A 21431-nucleotide genomic window follows, 5' to 3' on the forward strand; every position below is an offset into this window, starting at 1 on the left:
GCCCAGGCTGGCTTTGAACCACCATACTCAGATCTCAGCTGCCTGAGAAGCTAGGATTACAGGTGTGAGCCACCAGCGCCTGGCTCTTAGTAATGTTTTAAAATTATTTAACTGAAAGTTGGATTTCTTTTTCTTTTTTTTTTTTTGGGTCCAGTCGTGGGGCCTGAACTCTGGGCCTGGGCACTGTCCCTCAGCTCTTCAGCTCAAGGCTAGCGCTCTACCACTTGAGCCACAGCGCCACTTCCGGCTTTTTTCTTATGTGGTACTGAGGAATCGAGCCCAGGGCCTCGAGCATGCAAGGCAAGTGCTCTACCACTGAGCCACCTTCCCAGCCCCTGGATTTCTTTTTTTTAATGAATTTACTTTATTGTTATTAAAATGATGACATATAGCGGGATTACGCTTACTTGAGTCGGGTAATGAGTACACTTCCTGTTGTACGGTGTCTTCTATTTCCTCATTTTCTCCCAGCACCTTCTTTCTGCCTCCACCATGAACTGAATAGTTCACTTCCATGAATGTCCAGGGAGCTCCACTACTACACTTTCTCACCCTTTCTTCCTCCAGTTCTGTGCCCTCCTCTGCACCCTCCCAAAGCTATAAACATCAATGCACCACAAATAAGGTAAAGAAGACAGAATGATCAAAAACTAAACACTAAAAAAAAGTCTTTTGTTTCCCTATCTTGGAGTTTGTTTCATGAAAGTTGTATTTCTGCTAAGTCAATTCATTACCGCCTGTAATCTGAGCCCAGAGGCTTGTTCTTGTGTGGGCCTGGCCCTGTAGCGTTGTGGGCTGCCGGCCCCTTCCATTGGTTGTCTACATGAGGGCTGACGGCCCTGGCACTGTGCTGGGTGTGTGGGTTTGTGTGCTCTTCTGCGTCCTCAGTGCCCATACTTTGTGCTTCTGCAGGTGTCCGTCCCGCCCGGCGCTCTGGACTGCTGGGTATTTCTGAGCTGTTTGGAGGTGTTGCAGAGGATAGAAGGTTGCTGTGACCGGGCACAGATAGACTCCAACATTGCTCACATGGTGGGACTGTGGAGCTATGCCACGGAAAAGGTACCCACTGCCAGCGTGCAGCGCCTGCTCTGCCTGCTGGCGCCTCCGTGCCAGGGGTCACGCGCTGTGGAAGAAGGCTAGCTCTTTCCATGGCGGCACTCATGACCATGTGTCCGTGAGTGTGGATGCAGCCACAGGGCCGGGCTTCCTTTCCACGCAGCAGGTTGTTCCGCACGCGGCAGGTGCTCGCTCTGTCTGTGCTGAACACATGGCTGTGGGTCAGGATACGGTGGGTCAGGAGGTGTGGCAGGGCCCAGCGTGGGGGGCCTGTGTGGTGCCAGGAGCTGCCTAGAGCTGGGCCCGGGCTGGGGCTCACAGTAGCCTAGGAGCTTGGATTACAGGTGGATGAATATTAACAGGCAGGAGACCAACAACATCAGAGGCACACTGGGACTGGGTAGAACATGTTTGGGTTTGGGACGATCCCATTAAAATGCCCCCAAAAAAGTTTAATAAAATGTCTTTTATTTTTAAGGAAGTAGTCTTATTAGTTTTTAAAAATTTTTATTGTTATAGATGTTATATACAGAGAGGTTACAGTCACAAAGGTCGAGTAAAGAGTACATTTCTTTTCTTTTTTTCTTTTTGGTTGGTTGCGGGGCTTGAACTCAGGGCCTAGGTGCTATCTGAGCTCTTTCGCTCCAGGCTAGCACTCTACCACTTACAGCCACAATGTCACTTCCGGTCTTCTCGCCATTAATTGGAGATTAGTCTCATGGACTTTCCTGCCTGGGCTGGCTTTGAACTGTGATGCTAAGATCTCAGCCTCTTGAGTAGGTAGGATTATAGGAGTGAGCCACCAGCACTTGGCCAAGAGTACATTTCTTTTTGGACAGTGTCACACCTTCCTGGATCTCTCCCAGCTTTTCCCTCCCATTCCCCCCCCCACAAGCTGGATAGTTCATTTTCAACATAGTATCAAGTGAGTACCACTGTTGCATTTGTTCACCCTTTGTCCCTCCATTTCTGTACCCCCTCTAACTCTCCAATACATGTAAATGAACAAACAGAACAAAAAGAAAAAAATGGCAAAAAGAAAAAAAGCCTCTTGTTTTTATTTCCTGGAGTTCATTTTGATAAATATTATGTTGTGCGATCAGATGCACATAGGCATTATGCCTGTGTTCCTCTCCTAAAAGTATCTCCTTTGGTCTCACGGTTTGGGAATGCCTAAAGATTTGTATAATTTGTTATATCCCCATGTATTAAATTTTATTTTATTATTATTGTTTTTTTTTTTTTTTTTTTTGTCTTGAGGCCTGAACTCTGGGCCTGGCACTGTCCCTCAGCTCTTTAGCTCAAGACTAACGCTCTACCACTTGAGTCACAGCACCACTTCTGGCTTTTTCTGCTTACATGGTGCTGAGGAATCAAACCCAGGGCCTCATGTATGCAAGGAAATGAACTCTACCACTGAGCCATCTTCCCAACCCCCTTGATTCACATTTTTTTGGATCCACTCATCTGTTGTAGGCCATCTGGGCTATTTCCACATCTTGGCTATTGTGTAAAGTGCACTTTTATATCCAGATTCTAATCATTTGGTTAAGAAAGCCAAGTTTCTCCTAGAATCTAGCGGGGCTTGAAGTTTTTCTATTAGAATTCATGAATTCTGACTGCTGATTTTTGTAGCTAATGAATTGAAATTGTGGATTTATCTCAACAGCTAAAATCCTTGGGCTATCTCTGTGGACTTGTGTCAGAAAAAGGACCTAACTCAGAGGATCTCAATAGGACAGTTGACCTTTTGGCGGGTTTGGGAGCAGAACGACCTGACACAGGTACTGCTGCTGCTGCTGATGCATGGTGAAGAGCCCCTGTGGGCTGGCCGCCATGCGTGGCTGCTAGTCCGCTGGGGGACGGAGAGAACATCGCGTCTCACCGTTTGAACCCAAGACCGTTTCAGATGCAGATGCGAGCACTTGTAATGTGGGTTTCTGAAGAGTCTGACTCAGAGCTGAGAGAAGTGTCACTAGAAGGGTTCAGACTGTTTCATGCATATATTTCTTGGGAAAGAGCAGACATCCTAACAACGTAGGTTCACTGGCAGGGCTGAGTTGATCATTTCCCCGGAGTCAGATGAGTCGATCGCCCCTCAGTTGGAAGGCAGACGTCAGTGGGTATACCTGTACTTGCTCCAGATGAATAAGGATTCTTGTTTCTTTTCTGTTTAAGCCAACACAGCCCAGAGTCCTTATAAGAAACTCAAGGAAGCATTGTCATCAGTGGAAGCTTTTGAAAAGCACTACTTGGTAAGTGTCCAGCCTCGGGGCACCTCCACCTCCACTGGCTTTGCTTTTCCATGTGGTCTTGGGAATTGGGGTGAGCTGGTACTAAACACCTCCTGCTTGTGAGCCTAGTGGTCGCTCTGCTATCCTAGGGAGCTGTGTATAAACATGGGATAATTGTGTATCAAGTCTTCAGAGTTTCTTGTGGTGGTGCCATAATTAGGCATGAACACAACCTGTGTACTTTAAATTTTGTTCAAAATGACTTTGCCCTTTGAATAGGAGAAATTCTAAGAGAGAGTAATGAATAATTTTCTTTGCATAAAGGAACCATTTGAACTTGGGTAGAGCTATTGTACTTGATTTGAAAAGGGTTCAATTAGACTTCAGAAAGCAGAGCAGGTGGGCGGTGGGAGGGTGGAAGAGGGCTGTCAACTGGGCTCGAGACCTGGGAAGCATTTGAGACTACGCTGTGATGGGGCGTCCCTGCACACAAACAGGAGGAGACGGCGCCAGCCAGTCACGGTACCTCAGACACCAGTCTGTACTGTGTGAGTCCATGAGGATTTCATAGTTATTTATTTATTTATTTTTGGGTCTGGTCGTGGGGCCTGAACTCTGGGCCTGGGCGCTGTCCCTCAGCTCTTCAGCTCAAGGCTAGCGCTCTACCACTTGAGCACAGCGCCACTTCTGGCTTTTTTCTTTTTGCTTATGTGGTGCTGAGGAATCAAACCCAGGGCCTCATGCATGCAAGGCAAGTGCTCTACCACTGAGCCACCTTCCCAGCCCTCATAATTATTTTTTTTTAATTTTTAATTTTTGTTGGTCGTGGGGCCTGAACTCTGGGTCTGGGCGCTGTCCCTCAGCTCTTCAGCTCAAGGGATAGTGCTCTACCACTTGAGCCACAGCGCCACTTCCAGCTTTTTCTGCTTATGTGGTGTTGAGGAACCGAACCCAGGGCCTCATGCATGCGAGGCAAGCACTCTACCACTGAGCCACCTTCCCAGCCCAAGGATTTCATTATTGTGCTTCTGGACATATATAAAAGTTACCAACTTCGTATAACACATATTACGTATTACTTTAAAACTTAGTGTAGAAGTAGATATCATGTAAAAAAAGTTACACGATTGATGACATCATTTGCTTCCGCTTTTGATTAGTGAATGCAAGATTCAGGTACATAATTCTGCTTTTGTAAAACCTGTCCTCAGGACCTGTCCCATACCACCATCGAGATGCACACGAGTGTCGGGAGACTCCGCTCCGCCAAGCTCGTCGGGAAGGACCTGGCGGAATTTTACATGTAATGCATCTTCTTGAATTTGAAGCATTTCACAAGTACAGTGAGAAGTTTATGTGTGGAGCTAGTGTAAAGTCTACATGAATCTGTGGATTTGAAAATGTAGAGTCTATGCTAAATTGTTTTGCTTTTTACTTCTGAAAACCAAATGGAGAGCCTTTTTTACTTGTTGCCCTTAGCACAGCATTGAGGGCCCTGCTACTTTGAAGTACTTTTGTTTAATTAAGTTTGTCTAATTTTCAACACACACACACACACACACGACACCCGTCTCAGCAGGACGGTCAGTCTCAAGGCCAGCGGCGTGAGCCACGTACCTTGGGCATGGGCACAGGGATGGTCTGAGGGAGACCACAGAGCCTCCTCTCCAGCTTTGGTGTTGATTCCCCAGAGGAGATGCCCAGTTGAGCCTGTTTCTATCAGTGTGATGGAATCAGCCGGTTGTGGAGAAGACCTGGCCGGCAGAGTCACTGCTGCTCACCATCCTGACAAGAGATGCGTTACAGAGGGGAAGATCGCTGTTCATGTTTCCCCAAAATAATGCATAGTTGAAGTGAGGTCTTGAAATCATTCTTTAGTAAGCTTGCAGTAGATGACACGGAAAGAGTATAATCTATCTGAACTGACGAGGTTGCTGGACAGGGGTCTGCTGGGCTGAGTAAAGCCCCAGCAGTGAGAGCAGCTGAAGCCCATCGCAGCTGGGTCACTGCGGGCTCAGGTCTAGCATCGGACTCTGGTGTCTGGAGTGAGGCCCCAGACGATGCTGTGGAAGTCACACCTTCCCGTCCTGTACAGGGAGTTCATGTGTTGCTAGGTTAGTCCTTTGTGGCTCTCTGTGTCCCTGTGTACTTCCTGTGCAAAATGCGTACAGGTGTGAGGAGTGTGACGCCATGCCTCTGCTCGCTGTGTGTTGCGGCTGGCACTTCTCCCTGAGGTGGCTGTGCTGTATCCTCTGTCCACGGGAAGGAGTGAGCTGCTCTCGCTCGCTCAGCTCAGACTCCGTCAGAAAGGTGATAATGCTATGACTCGTGCCATTGTGTTGGCACCACGAGGAGCTGTTTCTCAGATCTCCCCGGCCAGTCCCTTCCATGGCTTCCTCCTGGGACCATGGCAGGAAGGATGGCGTAGAGACGGGCCTGTATCTCTGGTGGCAAGAACTGAGGCACAGTGGGCAGCTGAGGCTGTGTGTGCTGAGGTTCTGAGCCCTAACAAGCTTGTCTGTTGACTCTGGAAGGAGGAAGAAGTCTCCGCAAAAGGCAGAAGTCTATCTTCAGGGAGCTTTGAAAAATTATCTGGCTGAGGGCTGGGTCCTGCCCGTCACGCACACACGGAAGCAACTAGCTGAATGCCAAAAACACCTTGGGCAAATGGAAAAGTATCCTTTAAATCCAGTTTCATGAAATAGGAAAACTCTTTTCTTTAGTATAGCAGCCTTATTCGTGATGAGTAAGCACATAATACTAAAGAGAGAAATACTGTCCCATGCACACCTATTAACAGTAGAATGTGAACGAAATGCCTGGTCAATGTCGTGCCCCCCCCCTCCCCCCCCCGGAGTTGTGGGGCCTGAACTCTGGGCCTGGGCACTTCCCTGAGCTCTTCAGCTCAAGATGAGCGCTCTACCACTTGAGCCGCAGCGCCACTTGTTTATTGGAAATAAAAGCCTCACATTCTTGTACAGGCTGGTGTTGAGCTGTGATCCTCAGATTTCAACCTCCTTAGTTAGTAGCTAGGGTTACAGGTATGAGCCACCAGTGCCTGGCTTCTAATTTTTCTGTGTTTTTTTTTTTTTTCCCCCAGTCCTGGGGCTTGAACTCCAGGCATAGGTGCTGGCTCTGAGCTTCTTTTGCTCAAGGCTAGCACTCTACCATTTGAACCACAGTGCCACTTCTGGCCTTTTCTGGCTCTAATCACTTTTTAATAAAAAGAATACTATTCTCTGGATCACACTTTGAAGACCAGAGAAACCTTCTGAAGCCCTCTACTCCAAGTCTCCTCCATGTGAAGCCCTCCAGGCCCTTAACCGTCCACTCCAGCTACCTGCAGACCAGCAGCCTTCTGGCCAGCGACCACTGCCTGACTGAGGAGGAGCGGAAGTACTTCTGCCAGGAGATACTCAGCTTTGCCAGCCGCCAGGAGGGCAGCCCTGGTAAGACCTGTGTTCCTAGTCTGTCCACAGAGACGTAAGAAGAATAATGTGAGATAGCCCCGCTCCCTGGAGGCAGCAGTTCACCTGCTGTGTGGCAAAAACATGGGATGCGATTTCCCAGACTGCCCTGCGCTCTCACACTGCACATGGAGGGTGTGTCACCACATATGAGGAAGATGCCCAAGGGAACACAGGCAATATCAATTAAGATTACCCTAATTGTCTTTTGTTGGTGGTGGTGGTGGCCGTGGGGCTTGAACTCTGGGCCTGGTTGGTGGTCCCTGAGCTCTTCAGCTCACCTTGAGCCACAGCACCACTTCTGGTTTTCTGGTGGTTAATTAGAGATAAGGGTCTCACAGACTTTCTTTCCCCGGGCTGGCTTTGAACCACAATCCTCAGATCACAGCCTCTTGAGTAGCTAGGATTACGGGCATGAGCCACAGGCACCTGGTGCCTGAGTTGTCTTTAAAATTTCTTCCACACAGTTTATTTTTAGATTTCAACAAGGGCACATATGTTGTTGGTTATTACATCTGATTCTCTTGTAATTTAGAAGAGTTACTTTTGTCTCTTTTTGTTGTTGTTGTTATTGTTCTTGGCCATGGGGCTTGAACTGGAGGCGTGGGTCCTGTCCCTAAGCTCTGTTGCTTAAGGCTAGCATTCTACCACATGAACCATAGAGACACTTCCAGTTTTCTTGTGGTTAACTGGAGATAAGTCTCACAGGCTTTCTCACTGGGCTGGCTTTGCACTGCAATCCTCAGATCTCGGCCTCCTGAGTAGCTAGGATGAGGGGCGTGAGCCATAGATCAGCCTCCTGAGTAGCTAGGATGATGGGCGTGAGCCACCAGTGCCCTTTTGTTAAGGCACTGACTTTTCTCTTTGCTGAGGTAGAATTCACCTGCCGTCTGATAGACCCGTGTGAACTGGCTTTGCTGAGATAGAATTCACGTGCCATCTGTTAGACTCATTTGAACTGGCTCTGAGAACTTTCCTTGAGAATATTAAGTGTATGGGAGAGTGTTAGAATTGTTTTTAGGTGTTTTTTTTTCTTCCGGTCCTGGGGCTTGAACTGGGGGCCTGGGTGCTGTCCCCCAGCTCTTCAGCTCAGGGCTAGCACTCTACCACTTGAGCTACAATGCTGCTTCCGGCTTTTCTGTTTATGTGGTGCTGAGGAATGGAACCCAGAGCCCCTAGAATTGTTTTTTAAAAAGATGAACTCTATAAACAGGACTACTGATGTGTTATTTTGACATTGGGCAGCTTGTTGCCCTGTGGCTCTCAGAATTGTCCCAGCAGACTTCCAACCCCCTGTATCTGTTGGTGTTATACTTCCCCTGCCCTCCACACTCCTGGGCAGTTTCAGCTCTGTGGTGGCCGCGTTTTTGTGGTGGTCTTGCGCTCTGCGCGGCAGAGCGGGTGCGGGCATGATGGTGTGTGCTTGCAGGTCACAAGGTGGTACTGCCCATGCACTCCTTCGCACAGCTGCGCGATCTGCATTTTGACCCTTCCAATGCTGTGGTCCACGCGGGTGGCATTTTGTCCCTGGAAATAACCTTGTGCAGCCAGATGCCTGTCCCTGTCCACATGGACCAGATTGCTGTCAACGTCCACTTCAGCATTGAGAAAAACAGTTACCGGAAGACGGCGGAGTGGCTCACCAAGCACAAGACGTCCAACGGGATCATTAAATTCCCCAGTGAGGCCTCGCCATTCCCCACCTCGCAGAGCAGCCTGCCCGCGCTGGAGCTGTCGGAGATGTTCGAGAGAAGCCCTTCCGACAGCTCTCTCAACACCACCGGGATCATTTGCAGAAATGTGCACATGCTCCTGCGGAGGCAGGAAAGTGGCTCGTCCCTAGAGACAGCCTCCGGGGTGGCCCTGGAAGACGGGGCCCACGTGCTGAAGTGCAGCAGCGTGACCCTGGAGCCGGGGGCCAACAGGGTCACCTTCAGGACTCAGGTATGGGCTCTGCCTGCGTCCCTGTGGGAGGCAGCCTCGGTGGGGGTGGGGCTCTGCCTGCTTCCCTGTGCTTTCTTCTTTGTCCTTAACGAAAATGACAGTGACCTAAAAAATTCCAAGTTCCCCCTCCCTCCATACTGGGGCTTGAACTTGGTGTCTCGTGCTTGCTAAACAAGCGTTCTACCACTGCTGCTGCACCCCAGACATAAAACATTTCCTACACATTTTCGCTGTTGTTGGATTTTTTTTTTTTTTTTTTTTGGTCTGTCGGTCATGGGGCCTGAACTCTGGGCCTGGGTGCTGTCCCTCAGCTCTTCAGCTCAAGGCTAGCGCTCTACCACTTGAGCCACAGCACCACTTCTGGCTTTTTCTGCTTATGTGGTGCTGAGGAATCAAACCAAACCTAGGGCCTTATGCATGCCAGGCAAGCATCTACCACTGAGCCACCTTCCTAGGCCCTGTGGATTTTGAATGAAGTTTGTTATATACACTCTTTTTATCAAATAGGATTAGTAGATTTAGTTAACCATTTCCTTTGTGTATTAGTTACCCTCATTAAACTGAGATTTCAAAGAAAGTCCACTCTTGGTGAATGTCCTCCTTTTGTGTCTGCATGGGGCTGGAGTAGTTGTTTTTGGCCCATTTCCTCTGCTGCAGCATCCCCTATGTATGCGGCTCTCTTGAGTGGGTGGGGAGGCGGGAAGGGGCATTCTCAGTCCCACGTGGGTCTGCTCTTGTCCCGGAGCAGGGCTTGCATCTGCTGACCTTCACAGTGTGCCATGAGCAAACAAACACGAACAAACAAACTCATTCGTAATCTGAGTCCAGACTGAAGCATCAGCTGCTCAGAAAAATCCAGGTTTGGGAGGACCTGTTGGAACAGCCCAAGTGCAGACCAGATGCCCAGGCAGAAGGCTAGGAGGGAAAGAAGACAGGCATTTGGAAGAGATCACATTCGGTCTTACCAGGAAGCTTGTAACCACAAATAGGTGGCCATCTTTCCAAGTGCCTGATTTTTGACCCTAGGCCAAGGAGCCTGGAACGTACACGCTCCGGCAGTTGTGCGCCTCAGTGGGCCCTGTGTGGTTCGTCCTTCCGCACATCTACCCCATCGTGCAGTATGACGTGTACTCTCAGGAGCCCCAGCTGCACGTGGAGCCTCTGGCCGGTGAGTACAGCCACTCGGGAGGTGGCTCAGGGGGGCTGCCTTCCTCTCTCCGGCCGCGGGAATACCAGGCTAATGTAGTGGAAATTCTGTCCGGAGCCAATGGACTGAAATGAGTTGCCCAGAAATGCTACGTTTTTAACTGGAGTATTGAGAATAAGAAAGCAGAAAAGGTAGCCAGCTGTCAGACAGGCAGGGTCTGCCGCCAGGAGCTGTGCAGGCTCCCAGCTGGCGCTCCCTTTAGATGCTGAGGAACAGGGTGTTGCCTGGGCTGCTAAGACTTCCCTGGAAACCCTCACCCGGCGTTGTTATTCAGAGCTACTGGCCATTCAAATGAGGTCTAAGTTAGAAGGAGCTGGCGGTCTCGAATGGCTGAAGACCGGAAGGCCTTTATTAAACACTAGTAAGTGAAGACTGGGGCTCCCTTCGGCTGGGGATGGTGTGCTTGTTTGTTTCTTCCACTGTGGGGGAGGCCCACGTAAATGTGCACACACCCTGTACCCAAACCCCCGTGTGCGCCCTGTCTGCTCTCCCAAGCCAGGCCTGCTGCTCCTTCAGTGTCCTGCCAGCTCCTAAGAAGATGTCCCTAGCACATCTGTAGCCTCCTTGCCTCCTTTACAGTTTAAAGGAACAAGGGAACTTTTTTTAATCGAAGTCCAGTTCTCAGTCTTCCTGCTTTGGAACTCCTGCAGAGACCCGTCCCTGCCTCTGCCAACCCCTTCCTGCCCACCTTTACCTCCCTCTCTTGTCTTTGTACTTCTTGTTCCTCTCACCTCCTTCCCCCACCCTCCAGGGCAGGAGTCTCAGAGACTTGAGCTCACTTTTTTTTTTTTAATATTTGACAATTTTTTTAATTGTGAAAATACTGTACAGAGGGGTTACAATTACATGGGTAAGATAATGAGCACATTTCTTATCAAGCATTGTAGCCTCCTCCTTTGTTTCCCCTTCTCATCCTTCCCATCCCTTCCCATCCTCCCCCCCCCCCCCCCGTCCCCCCCACCAAAGTTGTAAAATTCGTTTTACACATAACAACTTGTACATCTCATTGTTGCAATGGGTCCTCCTGTAACCCTGTTTTAACTATTTGTTTTTTCCCTTCCCCTCCACGTAGACCAACATCATAGATAGTGAAAGCAGGGGTTGTACCATGGGGGAGGGACATACAAGGCAGCAAAGACATAATCTTATAAATATGTTAGAAACAATGGCATGAAAGATCTCTTTTTTTTTGTCAGTTGTGGGGCTTGAGTTGAGCTCACTCTTGATTGTGGCGAGAGACACAGCTGTCCTTGCTTTGCTACTTCTGAATCAAAATCAGGGAGGTCCAAGGCGCCCCGCTCCCCATGGTAACCTGTGTTCTCAAGACTCTCAGTCACGGTCACTCTAGACCACTGCAGGATGGAGACCCAGGCTCTCCTCCCCCAGTGCTACAGGTTGTAGCATGCAGGGGGCAAGGGAGTGCGGAAGACTGAGCAGTATCCAAGATGAACAACCAAGTGTCTGCAGTAAAGGAAACAGTGCCATGAATCCTCTATGTGGGCCTCGGTAGCCTCTTATCTGGGTTGAGCAGTGCTAATTGCCATCTTATTCCCTTTAGATAGCCTTTTGGCTGGCATTCCTCAGAAGGTCAAGTTTACTGTCACTACTGGCCATTATACAGTGAGAAATGGGGATAGCCTCCAGCTCAGCAACGCAGAAGCCATGCTCATCCTGTGCCAGGCGGAAAACAGAGCCATGATCTATTCCAACTCGAGAGGTGAGGCAGGCGTATGGCGTAGACAAACCATGTCCCACACATGAGGAAGTGAGAGTGGCTGGCATTGCTGCCCCAGTCCACGCGTCCTGACACTTTGGATGTTCCCTGCTGGCCTCCGTGGCACCTGAGGTCATGTTCATGGTGGACTGGGCATGGAGCATGTGCTGGGTGTCAGCTGCTGCTGACTTTGCTGGGAAGCGTAGGGCAGCCTCGTGGCTGGCCAGCTCTGTTGAGCACCTCACTAGCCTTGGCTACCCATCCATCACTGAGAGCCGAAGCACATCAGATCAGACTCTTGAGGGGCTCCTGTCCTGAGTAGGCCTGAGCCTCACGGAGGAGGAAGGCCTCTGGGGAGGGGTGGAGCAGGCGGACATGGTGTGAGGATGTGTGCTCCTGGTGGAAACTGCCCCTCTGTCTTCACCTGAGGGTGGTGCTGTGAGCTGCCAGCCCCTCTGCTGAGCCCCATCCTGCGTCTTTCTGGGATTTCCTTGCCTCTCCCCTTGCATCCAGCTCCGTGGGGCTCTGGGGCATCTCATGCCAGGTCTGCACTGACGGTGGGAAGAACGGATGAGGCAAGGTGCTGAGGGGGCTTTGTCTCCCACAGAGGAGTCCTCCACGGCACTGCTCCGGATCCAGTCCTCTGACAAGGTCACAAGCATCAGCCTCCCTGCTGCACCTGCGTACCACGTGATCGAGTTTGAGCTGGAGGTTTTGTCGTCCCCTTCGGCCCCCGCCGCTGGGGTGGAGAGCAGCGTGCTGGCCTCACCGGAGCCCCCCGGGAAGCAGAAGGACGACAGGCAGAGAGCTGCCGTTGGTATGATCACCACGGACCACAAGGTAGGGGGGCCGCAAGCCATAGAGTTACGGTGGCAGCTTCTGCTCATCGGACGTGGGAGAGACAGCACTCCCCGTCCCGGGTCCTCTCCTGTGGAGCTCCACCATGTGCAGCAGGCCTGCCTGACCGCCCCACCCTGGCTTGGGGAAAGACAGCCCATATTACTGTGGTGAACGACGGGGTTGTGTGTTTCATGGCTGGGCCAGAAGACGCAGTCGCAGTGGGTTTTTGAGCTGGCGTTTAATAGCTGTGTGCGAGCTCTGGCCGTGCACCCAGGCACACGGGAGTCAGCTTGAGAGGGGGACCCATGTCCCATGGGCTTGTCTGTCCACCCCCTGACACAGGCACTCTCCTGAGGGCCTTTGACCTGCCCCGCATGGCACAGGAGCAGTAGGACAAAAGTCTCAGACGCCACTCATTCACTTAGAAGAGACTGTGACATAAACTCGGGATGGTTTCCTGTTTCAGTCCTTAAGGAGTCGAGGAGGCGGAACTCATGGTTCTTAGGGAGGGAGGGGTGTGAATGCATGGAAAGCTTAAGACCCAAGTCTACTCTTGCTCGTTGGGGAACTCCTTGCTCTGTCAAGTGATATTTTAGGAACGTCTGCAGCAGCGTGGGATACGTTAGCTCCGCTGGAGTAGCTAGGGATTGCTAGAGCCCTCGGCGGCGCCCGCCTCTGCACTTCCCGGGACCCTTGGCTCAGGGCCTCAGTGTGTGAGGCTGCAGTGGTACTTGCCTGTACAACTCACCAGTTCTGTATCCCAGGTTTGGTTGGTTTCTGGCTAGCTCATATGCATACATTTAGTAGGAGGGGCTGGGAAGGTGGCTCAGTGGTAGAGCGCTTGCCTTGCATACTTGAGGCCCTGGGTTCGATTCCTCAGCACCACATAAGCAAAAAGAAAAAAGCTGGAAGTGGCTCTGTGGCTCAAGTGGTAGAGCGCTAGCCTTGAGCTGAAGAGCTGAGGGACAGCGCCCAGGCCCAGAGTTCAGGCCCCACGACCGGACCCAAAAAAAAAAACAAAAACATTCTGAGGAATGTGCAGGGAAGTGATAATAAAGTGTGCAGGAGATTGGCAGTTGCTAGAGCTGGGCTTGCCACCTGGGAAGTGTGCTGAGCATGTTCCTCTGTTTCCTGCAGGTGTCCATTGACTGCCCGTGGTCCATCTACTCCACTGTCATCGCGCTGACATTCAGCGTGCCCTTCAGGACCACGCACTCCCTGCTCTCTGCTGGAGCTCGGTAACAGAGACACGAGGCCAGGCTGCTCCATGCAAAGTCGGGCCTTGCCTGATTACACTTCCTTACAGACCATGGCCAGGGCCCGTTCTCAGCCACTCCTTGTTCCTGTTCACCTAATCCATGTATCCTCTTCCCTCTGTCCCAGAGTTTATTTGAGTTGGGGTCCAGACACAGAGTACACTGGAGAGTCTCCTTTTACCTCTTCTCAGTGTCCTAAATCATTCACCTGTTGGTATACTGCATTGTTCAGCCTTCAGAAGACCTGTCATTCTGGACTGGCTAGATGTATGCTCTTTGGCTGAAGAATGACTTTCCCTGTCATCTGCTAGTGAGCGCTAGTTACTGAGAACCTGACCTTTGGGGTTGATGCTTTGTTGTAGGGAAACTGACTATGTCATTTACAAAACCACAGCAGAACTGTCCCTCTGATCACTTCCCATAGAAATCAACTGCTTGAGAGGATTTGGGGAGGTTTTAAGTCAAATGTGGAAACATATGTATTTCTTTTTCTTTCACTGTTCTGATTCCCTAGTCAGTGAGGTCTCCTAACAAAGTAAAGTGTACTTTATAAGATTTGTAAATATCAAAATCACATTATTTCTGTTTTAGGAAATATGTCCAGGTTTGTGTCCAGAACTTGTCAGAACTCGACTTTGAGCTGTCAGATAGTAATCTGGAGGACACAGGCCAGGCTTCTGACCTGAGGATAATACCACTGAACACGCAGCCCCAGCAGGTAAACAGACGCGCTCTGGAGGCCAGCGTGACCTCGGGACGGGTGTGCTGGGCCGTGTGCCCTCAGGTTGGATGTTGAGCTCGTGGTGCAGAGGAGGCTGATTCAGAAGGGCTGGCCACCAGTGGACCCCTGTGCTGTGTGTGTGCACATGTGGGTTTTGGGGGTGAGGGGGGTACACAGCACCGCAATGGATCAGGCAAAGAGCATTGAATCGTGACCTGCCTGTCTGCGCCTGACTTGTGCAGATGCAGGTGGTGCTTTGTCTCCTGTTAAGGTCTGGGCCACCCCTGAGGAAAGAGCACCAGTTCCGTGTGGCTGGCGTGTCCTCGCTGCCGGGCTGAGCACTGCCTTTTCTTATGGCGCTTTTGGACAGTAAATGCTGCTGTGTTGGAACCATCAGGGGCTTGCCAGTGGTGCCTTCATTTGCAGAAGACTTGCCCAGTAATGCTTGGCATGGCCACCCCGTGCTGAGCAGGAGTGCAGGCATCGCGTCCAGCAGTGGGTTGGGGCTGCCCTCTCATGCTCCCTCCCAGTGGGCTGTGTGTGGAGAGCAGTGGGTGTGGGTGTCAGGATGGAATTGGTTGATGACTGTCTTCACCCCTTCACTCAGTGGAGGGATTTGCTTTGGCTCATGGTTTCAGTCCATGGTTGCTTGGCGGGCTGCTTTTCCACCTGTGGTGAGGCGGCATTTCATGGTGTGGAGTGCGTGGTGGAACAGAGCTGCTCACTTTACTGGGGAAGGGAAGAGGGTGGGGGAGAAGGCAGCAGCGTGAGAGGAAGGGAGAGGGAGAGACAGACTCCCTGCTTCCTCCAACTTGGCCCAGCATCCTTACATTTCTGCCCCATCCCCATATGCCATGAGCCGGGGAGCGGGACCTGGCCTCCCTCCCTCCGGATCCGTGTTCTCCGGGCCCTCGGCGGCTCGGGACTGACCCCCTCTGCTCTCTGCAGCACATCCACAGCAAGCAGTCGGTGTTCTTCGTCTGGGAGCTGACGTGGACACGGGAGCCTCCCCCCGCTCTGCACGGCCGCTTCTCTGTTGGATTCTCCCCAGCAGCTGGAGAACAGCTGTCCGTCTCCTTAAAGCCCTACACGTACGAATTTCAAGTGGAAAACTTTTTTGTACGTAATGTATGATTTGGACCGTGGGCGTGGGGCGGGGAAGTGCAGGTGTCACTCCATGATTCCCTCTGATTTCCAGGCGCATCTCGGTGTAGTAAAGCAGAGGCTCGGGGCACTTGTTGACTGAGCCGCTGAGCACCGGCCGTGGTGTGCACGCCGCTAATGCTGTGCTCTGGAGAAAAGCTTGGGGTTTTTTTTTGGGGGGGTCTGGTTGTAGGGCCTGAACTCCGGGCCTGGGCGCTGTCCCTCAGCTCTTCAGCTCAAGGCTAGCGCTCTACCACTTGAGCCACAGCGCCACTTCCAGCTTTTTTCTTTTTGCTTATGTGGTGCTGAGGAATTGAACCCAGGGCCTCAAGCATGCAAAGCAAGCGCTCTACCACTGAGCCACCTTCCCAGTCCTGTCTACAGCTTTTAGTAACGCATACTGGACACAGGGAGCGAGAAGTCCACCTTGTCCCAAATTTGCTTTAAAACACTTCAGGGAGGTGGCTCAGCAAGCGAGGCCCTGGGTTCAAATCCCAGTACCTCAGTCAACACAACAATACACACACGTAAGTCAAGTTCAGAAATGTAGATGAATAGATGGATGGAGCAAGCTAAGCAGTGTTGATAGTCTGAGTCCGGGACACGGGGAGATATCCTATGCTTGATGTCCATAATGCGGGGAAGGCTGGCGGGCTCTGGTGTTAGGCCTCCCAGGTCTCCGTGTCTGGACCCGAGTGGCCGGGCCGTGGTGATGTGAGGCTGTGCGGCAGCCCCCCATTGCCTTCATTGGCCTCGGGCTTTTATTGCCTTTGAACTTTTCTGTTCCTTCCTGCCTAGACTCTGTACACCGTGAAGGCTGAGATCCTGCCTGCTCCGGGAGCGCAGTACTGTAGGACTGGCTCGCTCTGCTCCCTGGAGGTGTCCATCACGCGGCTGGCCGCCCTCCTGGAGGTGGACAAGGACGAAGCACTGGTGGAATCCGATGACTACCTGTCCACCAAGCTCATGTATGAAGGTGCGTCCGAGCGCCATCTCCTACCATGCCATTACACAGCAGTCCTGGGCTTGGTGACCACAACTCCTCTGCCCGGCTGAAGCCCCCCTGGAGCCCAACAGCGGCTCTGTGCCTGTGACCCCGGTCCAGCCCTCACTCCTGAAGCAGCTTCAAGACCCCTCTGCTCGGCAGCCAACAGCCAACACTCCCTCACCTCACCCCTCCCACTGTCCCCAGGCTCCTCCCAGCCCTCCTCACCTCACCCCTCCCACTGTCCCCAGGCTCCTCCCAGCCCTCCTCACCTCACCCCTCCCACTGTCCCCAGGCTCCTCCCAGCCCTCCTCACCTCACCCCTCCCACTGTCCCCAGGCTCCTCCCAGCCCTCCTCACCTCACCCCTCCCACTGTCCCCAGGCTCCTCCCAGCCCTCCTCACCTCACCCCTCCCACTGTCCCCAGGCTCCTCCCAGCCCTCCTCACCTCACCCCTCCCACTGTCCCCAGGCTCCTCCCAGCCCTCCTCACCTCACCCCTCCCACTGTCCCCAGGCTCCTCCCACCTCTCCTCACCTCACCAGCGCTTGGGTTCCTCAGTCCAGTGATTCCCAAAGTTGCTCTAAACACATGGTTGACAAATACGTATTTACTTGTTTACTTTGCAGCAACAGTAAACTCAAGACATGTTTATAAAAAATAAGTGTATCCTCAAACAAAGGAAAAATACTGCTGATTTCCATTCTTTGAAATCTCCTTAATACCTGGCTTCGTAGGGGCTAGCTCGGTCTGCGTCTCCTCTTGCAGTCGCTCTGGGGTCTGGTGTGCTGTGGAGCGCTTGAGGCAGGCCCCGCCTCACAGACTCAGAGCTTGCGAGGCGGCCTTTTGTTAGCGGTGGATGTTACCTTTGCTGCTGACTAAAGCCAGACTGTGGCAGTCTGCAGACCAGGTGTGGGTGCAGTCTGATTTCATGTAGTCCTTTGAGCACGTTCTCCGTGCCTAAGAACGAACATTAACTTCAAGCAGGAGAGTAGATTTAGGTCCCCGTTTCAGAGGTGGTCAGCCCGACTATCGGAGCGGCAGGAGCTTGTGATAGAGGAGGCTGCTCCCCCACTTCCTCTCACCAGGCCCCGACTGCGAAGCCCTGTGATGTAATCACGAGCTCACCCGCTGCAGAGCTCAGGCATTGCGCAGGGCCCCTAGCTGGGGACCCGGCTCTCAACCCCGGAGCCTTGGCAGATACTTCCTACCCAAACGTGGGAGACTGTTGGTCTGGGAAGCCGTGCCACCCATCTTAGCTGGCCCTGCGTGCCTCGTGCAGAGGAGAGCCTGCTTTTCTGGTGCGGCCACTGTGGTCTGCCCGAGAGCAGTGGCGCCACGGAGTGCGCGCGAGGCGCTGTGCACAAAGAGCTGCGCGTGTGCATCCCCGCTAGCAGCTCTCCCCCGCTGAGTGTGGGCTGGCGGGCGGGCGGGCGACCTGTGCACACCGCTGTGCTGCTCGCAGCTCTCCCCCGCTGAGTGCGGGCGGGCGGCCTGTGCACATCGCTGTGCTGCTCGCAGCTCTCCCCCGCTGAGTGCGGGCGGGCGGGCGGGCGGCCTGTGCACACCGCTGTGCTGCTCGCAGCTCTCACCCGCTGAGTGCGGGCCGGCGGGCGGGCGGCCTGTGCACACCGCTGTGCTGTTCTCATTTCAGTTGTGGACAACAGCAGCAACTGGGCGGTGTGTGGGAAGAGCTGCGGCGTCATCTCCATGCCGCTGGCTGCCCAGGCCACCCACCGCGTCCGCATGGAGGTGATGCCTCTGTTCGCGGGTTCCCTGCCCGTGCCCGACGTCCGGCTGTTCAAGTACCTCCCCCACCACTCCACTCACTCTTCGCAGCTGGATGCCGGTAAGGACCCGCCGCAGCCAGCAGTCCGAGTCACACCCGCAGTTACTCTGCCAAGCCTAGCCACCACCCTGGACTAGTTTCTCCTGCGTGCAGCGCCAAAATGGTTTTCTTAACCAACTGCAGGGGCCAGCATCCAACACAAAGCCTGTTTACAAAAAATACACAGGTGTAGGCAGGACAGGATTCCAGAACAAAATACAACAGCCAAGGGCACAGGCAGCCAGCCCGCTTACTGCTGGCCGCGGGTGAGGGCCGCCACAGGTGAGGGCCGGACTGACTGGGAGCTTCAGTCGCTGCCGCCACCAAGGCACAGGAAGATCAGACTGTATCACAGCCCGCATGGGGCTGGAAACAGCATGGCTGGGCACGGGTGGCTCACGCCCATCATCCTAGCTACTTAGGACGCTGAGATCTGATTATTGTAGTTGGAAGCCAGCCGGGGCAGGAAAGTCTGTGAGACTCATCTCTAATTTGCCACCAAGAAAAAGCTGTAAGTGGAGCTGTGACTCACATGGTAGAGCCCTAGCCTTGAGTAGCTCTTAAGTTTAAGCTACAGAACCAGCATACACATACACACACCCCCAATTCAAGGTATGGCTTCTGAAGACACACTGCACCATCAAGCGGTGGAAGGGTTGATAGTTGGAAGCATGGTCAGCCAGGGCCGTCTATAAATTCCGAGTTGGGAGGGCGGGCATGAGATGTGAGGGTGCGGGGCAGGTGTCGCCCGGAGGCCGCAGCTCTCCTCAGCCGCTGCAAAGGCAGTGCCTTGGGCGACGCTGGTCCTGCAGGAGGCTTTGCCCCGGGAGGGGAGGGGTGGCGGGTGCCGGCCGCCGTGGGTGTGACTCCCTGCGTGTTCTGTGCTGTACAGACAGCTGGATTGAGAGCGACGGCCTGCCGGTGGACCGGCGCCTGGACGACCAGCCGGACTGCAGCAGCGTGTGGAGCCGAGGCAGCGTGCACTCGGCTTCCAGTGGCGAGCTCAAAGGCTTGCCCATGCCCCGCCTCCAGGCCCTGCCCACGGGCCAGGTCTTCAACTCCAGCACCGGCACACAGGTCCTGGTCATTCCCAGCCAAGACGACCACGTCCTGGAAGTCAGCGTCACATGACACCGCAGACGGCTGTGCGTGTACTTTAGGGACTGTGGCTGGGTTGCTGTGTGTCATGACCTGCTGGCTCAGCAGACGTGCGTGGGTGACCCTGCCTGGCCACAGAGGCATCGGGCTGGGTGTTCAGCTGGCCAGAGCCGCGGAGCTTCCCTTTATGTTGTTTAACAAAGGAGTCATTGTTATTTCCTCGTCCCTCCCGCGCGCACCCCTCACGCGCGCTGCTCCTTCAGCGTGCCATCATCTCTGGTCTCCGCCGCCACCGCAACTTCCTGTCCTCTGGCACTGTGCACAGCTCACCACCTTCAGGGGACACCTGCCGGCCATGCAGGCTTCTTACAACACTGTGTGCCGTTTCCGTCACACGGCTGCCCATGTCCTGGACCGGGAGGACTCGAGGCCCTCCTCCGGTCCAGATCACCTAGCTGTGCTTTTCCACACTAACACCTCTGGAGCAGTGGGTGGGGGTGCAGGGTGGGGCCAGGAGGAGACATAACCCCTCTGTGCCTTGGAGTGGCAGAGCTGTGGACTATGACGGTCGCCGTCTGGAGCCATGCTAAAGTACTTAAGACTACCAGGCGGAAGGAACAGCTCCGTGGAGAAGTGGTTTAGGAATAAATGTTTCTGTATTCCTGGCCCCCCTGATGTTAACTGAGTATCATATGCACTTGGAATTAAATATATATTTATTTTAATTGTCTTTATAAATGTGGGGGTTAGTACGTTGTTTTTCTCTCACTTTTAAAGTCTGTACATATAATTGTAGCCGTATAATCAGCATCTTTCTTTGCACCTTAAGTCTCAGACATTAAGCTGCTGCTTCTGGAGTGGAGATCGGAGGGGCTCGGCGTGCTCTGGCCTGGCAGGGGAAGGACTGGGTCTGCAGCGCCGCCTCTGCTCATCCACTCGGTTGCAGTATACCATACCAACGGGTGCGCTTACTTTGGGTTGTAAATTTAATTGTACATATGGTTGATTTATTATTTTTAAAAGTACAGACTAACGGATGTAATGTTTATGTATAACTTGCACCAAAAATCAAGGACAAAATAAATGTGCATTTCTTTTTACTGGTGTGAAAATCACAGCTTGTAAATACATGTTGTATGTAAGAAACCTTTTCAGCTCTCCAGAGCGATGTATTTTTGTACATATGACGTAGAGTGCTGTGAATCCGTGGGTACGGTGTGTGAGGGGATGTTGGGTCTGGCAGCGGTGAGGCCTCCTTGAGCAGCCTGAAGCGTGTGAGCCAGAGGTGCAGGAGCCTCCTCCAGCCCTGCTGACCCCGCCGGCAGCGAGCTCTCCAGCCTGCACACTGAAGTGGAGAGCACAGACGGAGGCCGGGACAGTATTCTGTATGTTGACTTTTCAATTGTTCAGCAAATAAAAGATGGTGTGATTTCCCCCCCCCCCCCATGTCTTTATCATTTGTAGAACATGAATTTGTAAAGAAGACAAACATCCATGAGTTTAAACGTTTAGGAAATCTACCTTCCATGCAGTTTAAAACTAATAAACTTGATCAAACTAGTAAGGCAAAATAGACTCAAGTTCTTGGGCCCCTAAGTAAGATTTTGTTTTAGTTTTTTTTTTTAATGACCAAACTTGATGATGGTCCTTTAGATGCGCCAAGCCTGTGGCTGAAGAGACCTGTGGTTCAGTTCTATCAAAGAAGCTTCCAGTCCTCTGTGTAGCCCTGAGACTACTCCTCTCCACGTGTGGCTGTTCCTTGTTCACCCTCACTGGGCAACAACAGGATTCAGTGTTCATACATCTTTTGACTTTCTTGTTTCTGCATTCTCAGGGTGAGTTTTTCTCATTACGTCTGTTTAGAGGAAGAGAAATAAGGGAAATTGAAATAATTGTCATTTCTGGAAATTGAAATCAAATCACAGCTTCCTCCGGTTAT

At 52.4% G+C, this 21431-nt stretch overlaps 1 protein-coding gene across 1 annotated transcript in view; it reads left to right on the forward strand.

The window, feature by feature from the left end:
* Positions 1-20592, forward strand: part of Trappc10 (trafficking protein particle complex subunit 10) — a 58601-nt gene extending 38009 nt beyond the window's left edge. The window contains exons 8-23 of the mRNA XM_042687385.1: positions 913-1059; positions 2726-2840; positions 3235-3311; positions 4502-4593; positions 5825-5965; positions 6627-6739; positions 8187-8701; positions 9728-9869; positions 11467-11625; positions 12230-12462; positions 13600-13700; positions 14310-14436; positions 15388-15558; positions 16381-16558; positions 18221-18415; positions 19287-20592. Of these exons, the coding sequence (XP_042543319.1) occupies positions 913-1059; positions 2726-2840; positions 3235-3311; positions 4502-4593; positions 5825-5965; positions 6627-6739; positions 8187-8701; positions 9728-9869; positions 11467-11625; positions 12230-12462; positions 13600-13700; positions 14310-14436; positions 15388-15558; positions 16381-16558; positions 18221-18415; positions 19287-19525 (2745 nt within the window). The 3' untranslated portion in view covers positions 19526-20592. The remainder of the gene's footprint in view (positions 1-912; positions 1060-2725; positions 2841-3234; positions 3312-4501; positions 4594-5824; positions 5966-6626; positions 6740-8186; positions 8702-9727; positions 9870-11466; positions 11626-12229; positions 12463-13599; positions 13701-14309; positions 14437-15387; positions 15559-16380; positions 16559-18220; positions 18416-19286) is intronic.
* Positions 20593-21431: the final 839 nt, after the last annotated feature.

Source organism: Dipodomys spectabilis, unplaced genomic scaffold, assembly GCF_019054845.1.
Source record: "Dipodomys spectabilis isolate Male_0828 unplaced genomic scaffold, ASM1905484v1 ptg000107l, whole genome shotgun sequence".
Lineage (NCBI taxonomy): Eukaryota > Metazoa > Chordata > Mammalia > Rodentia > Heteromyidae > Dipodomys > Dipodomys spectabilis.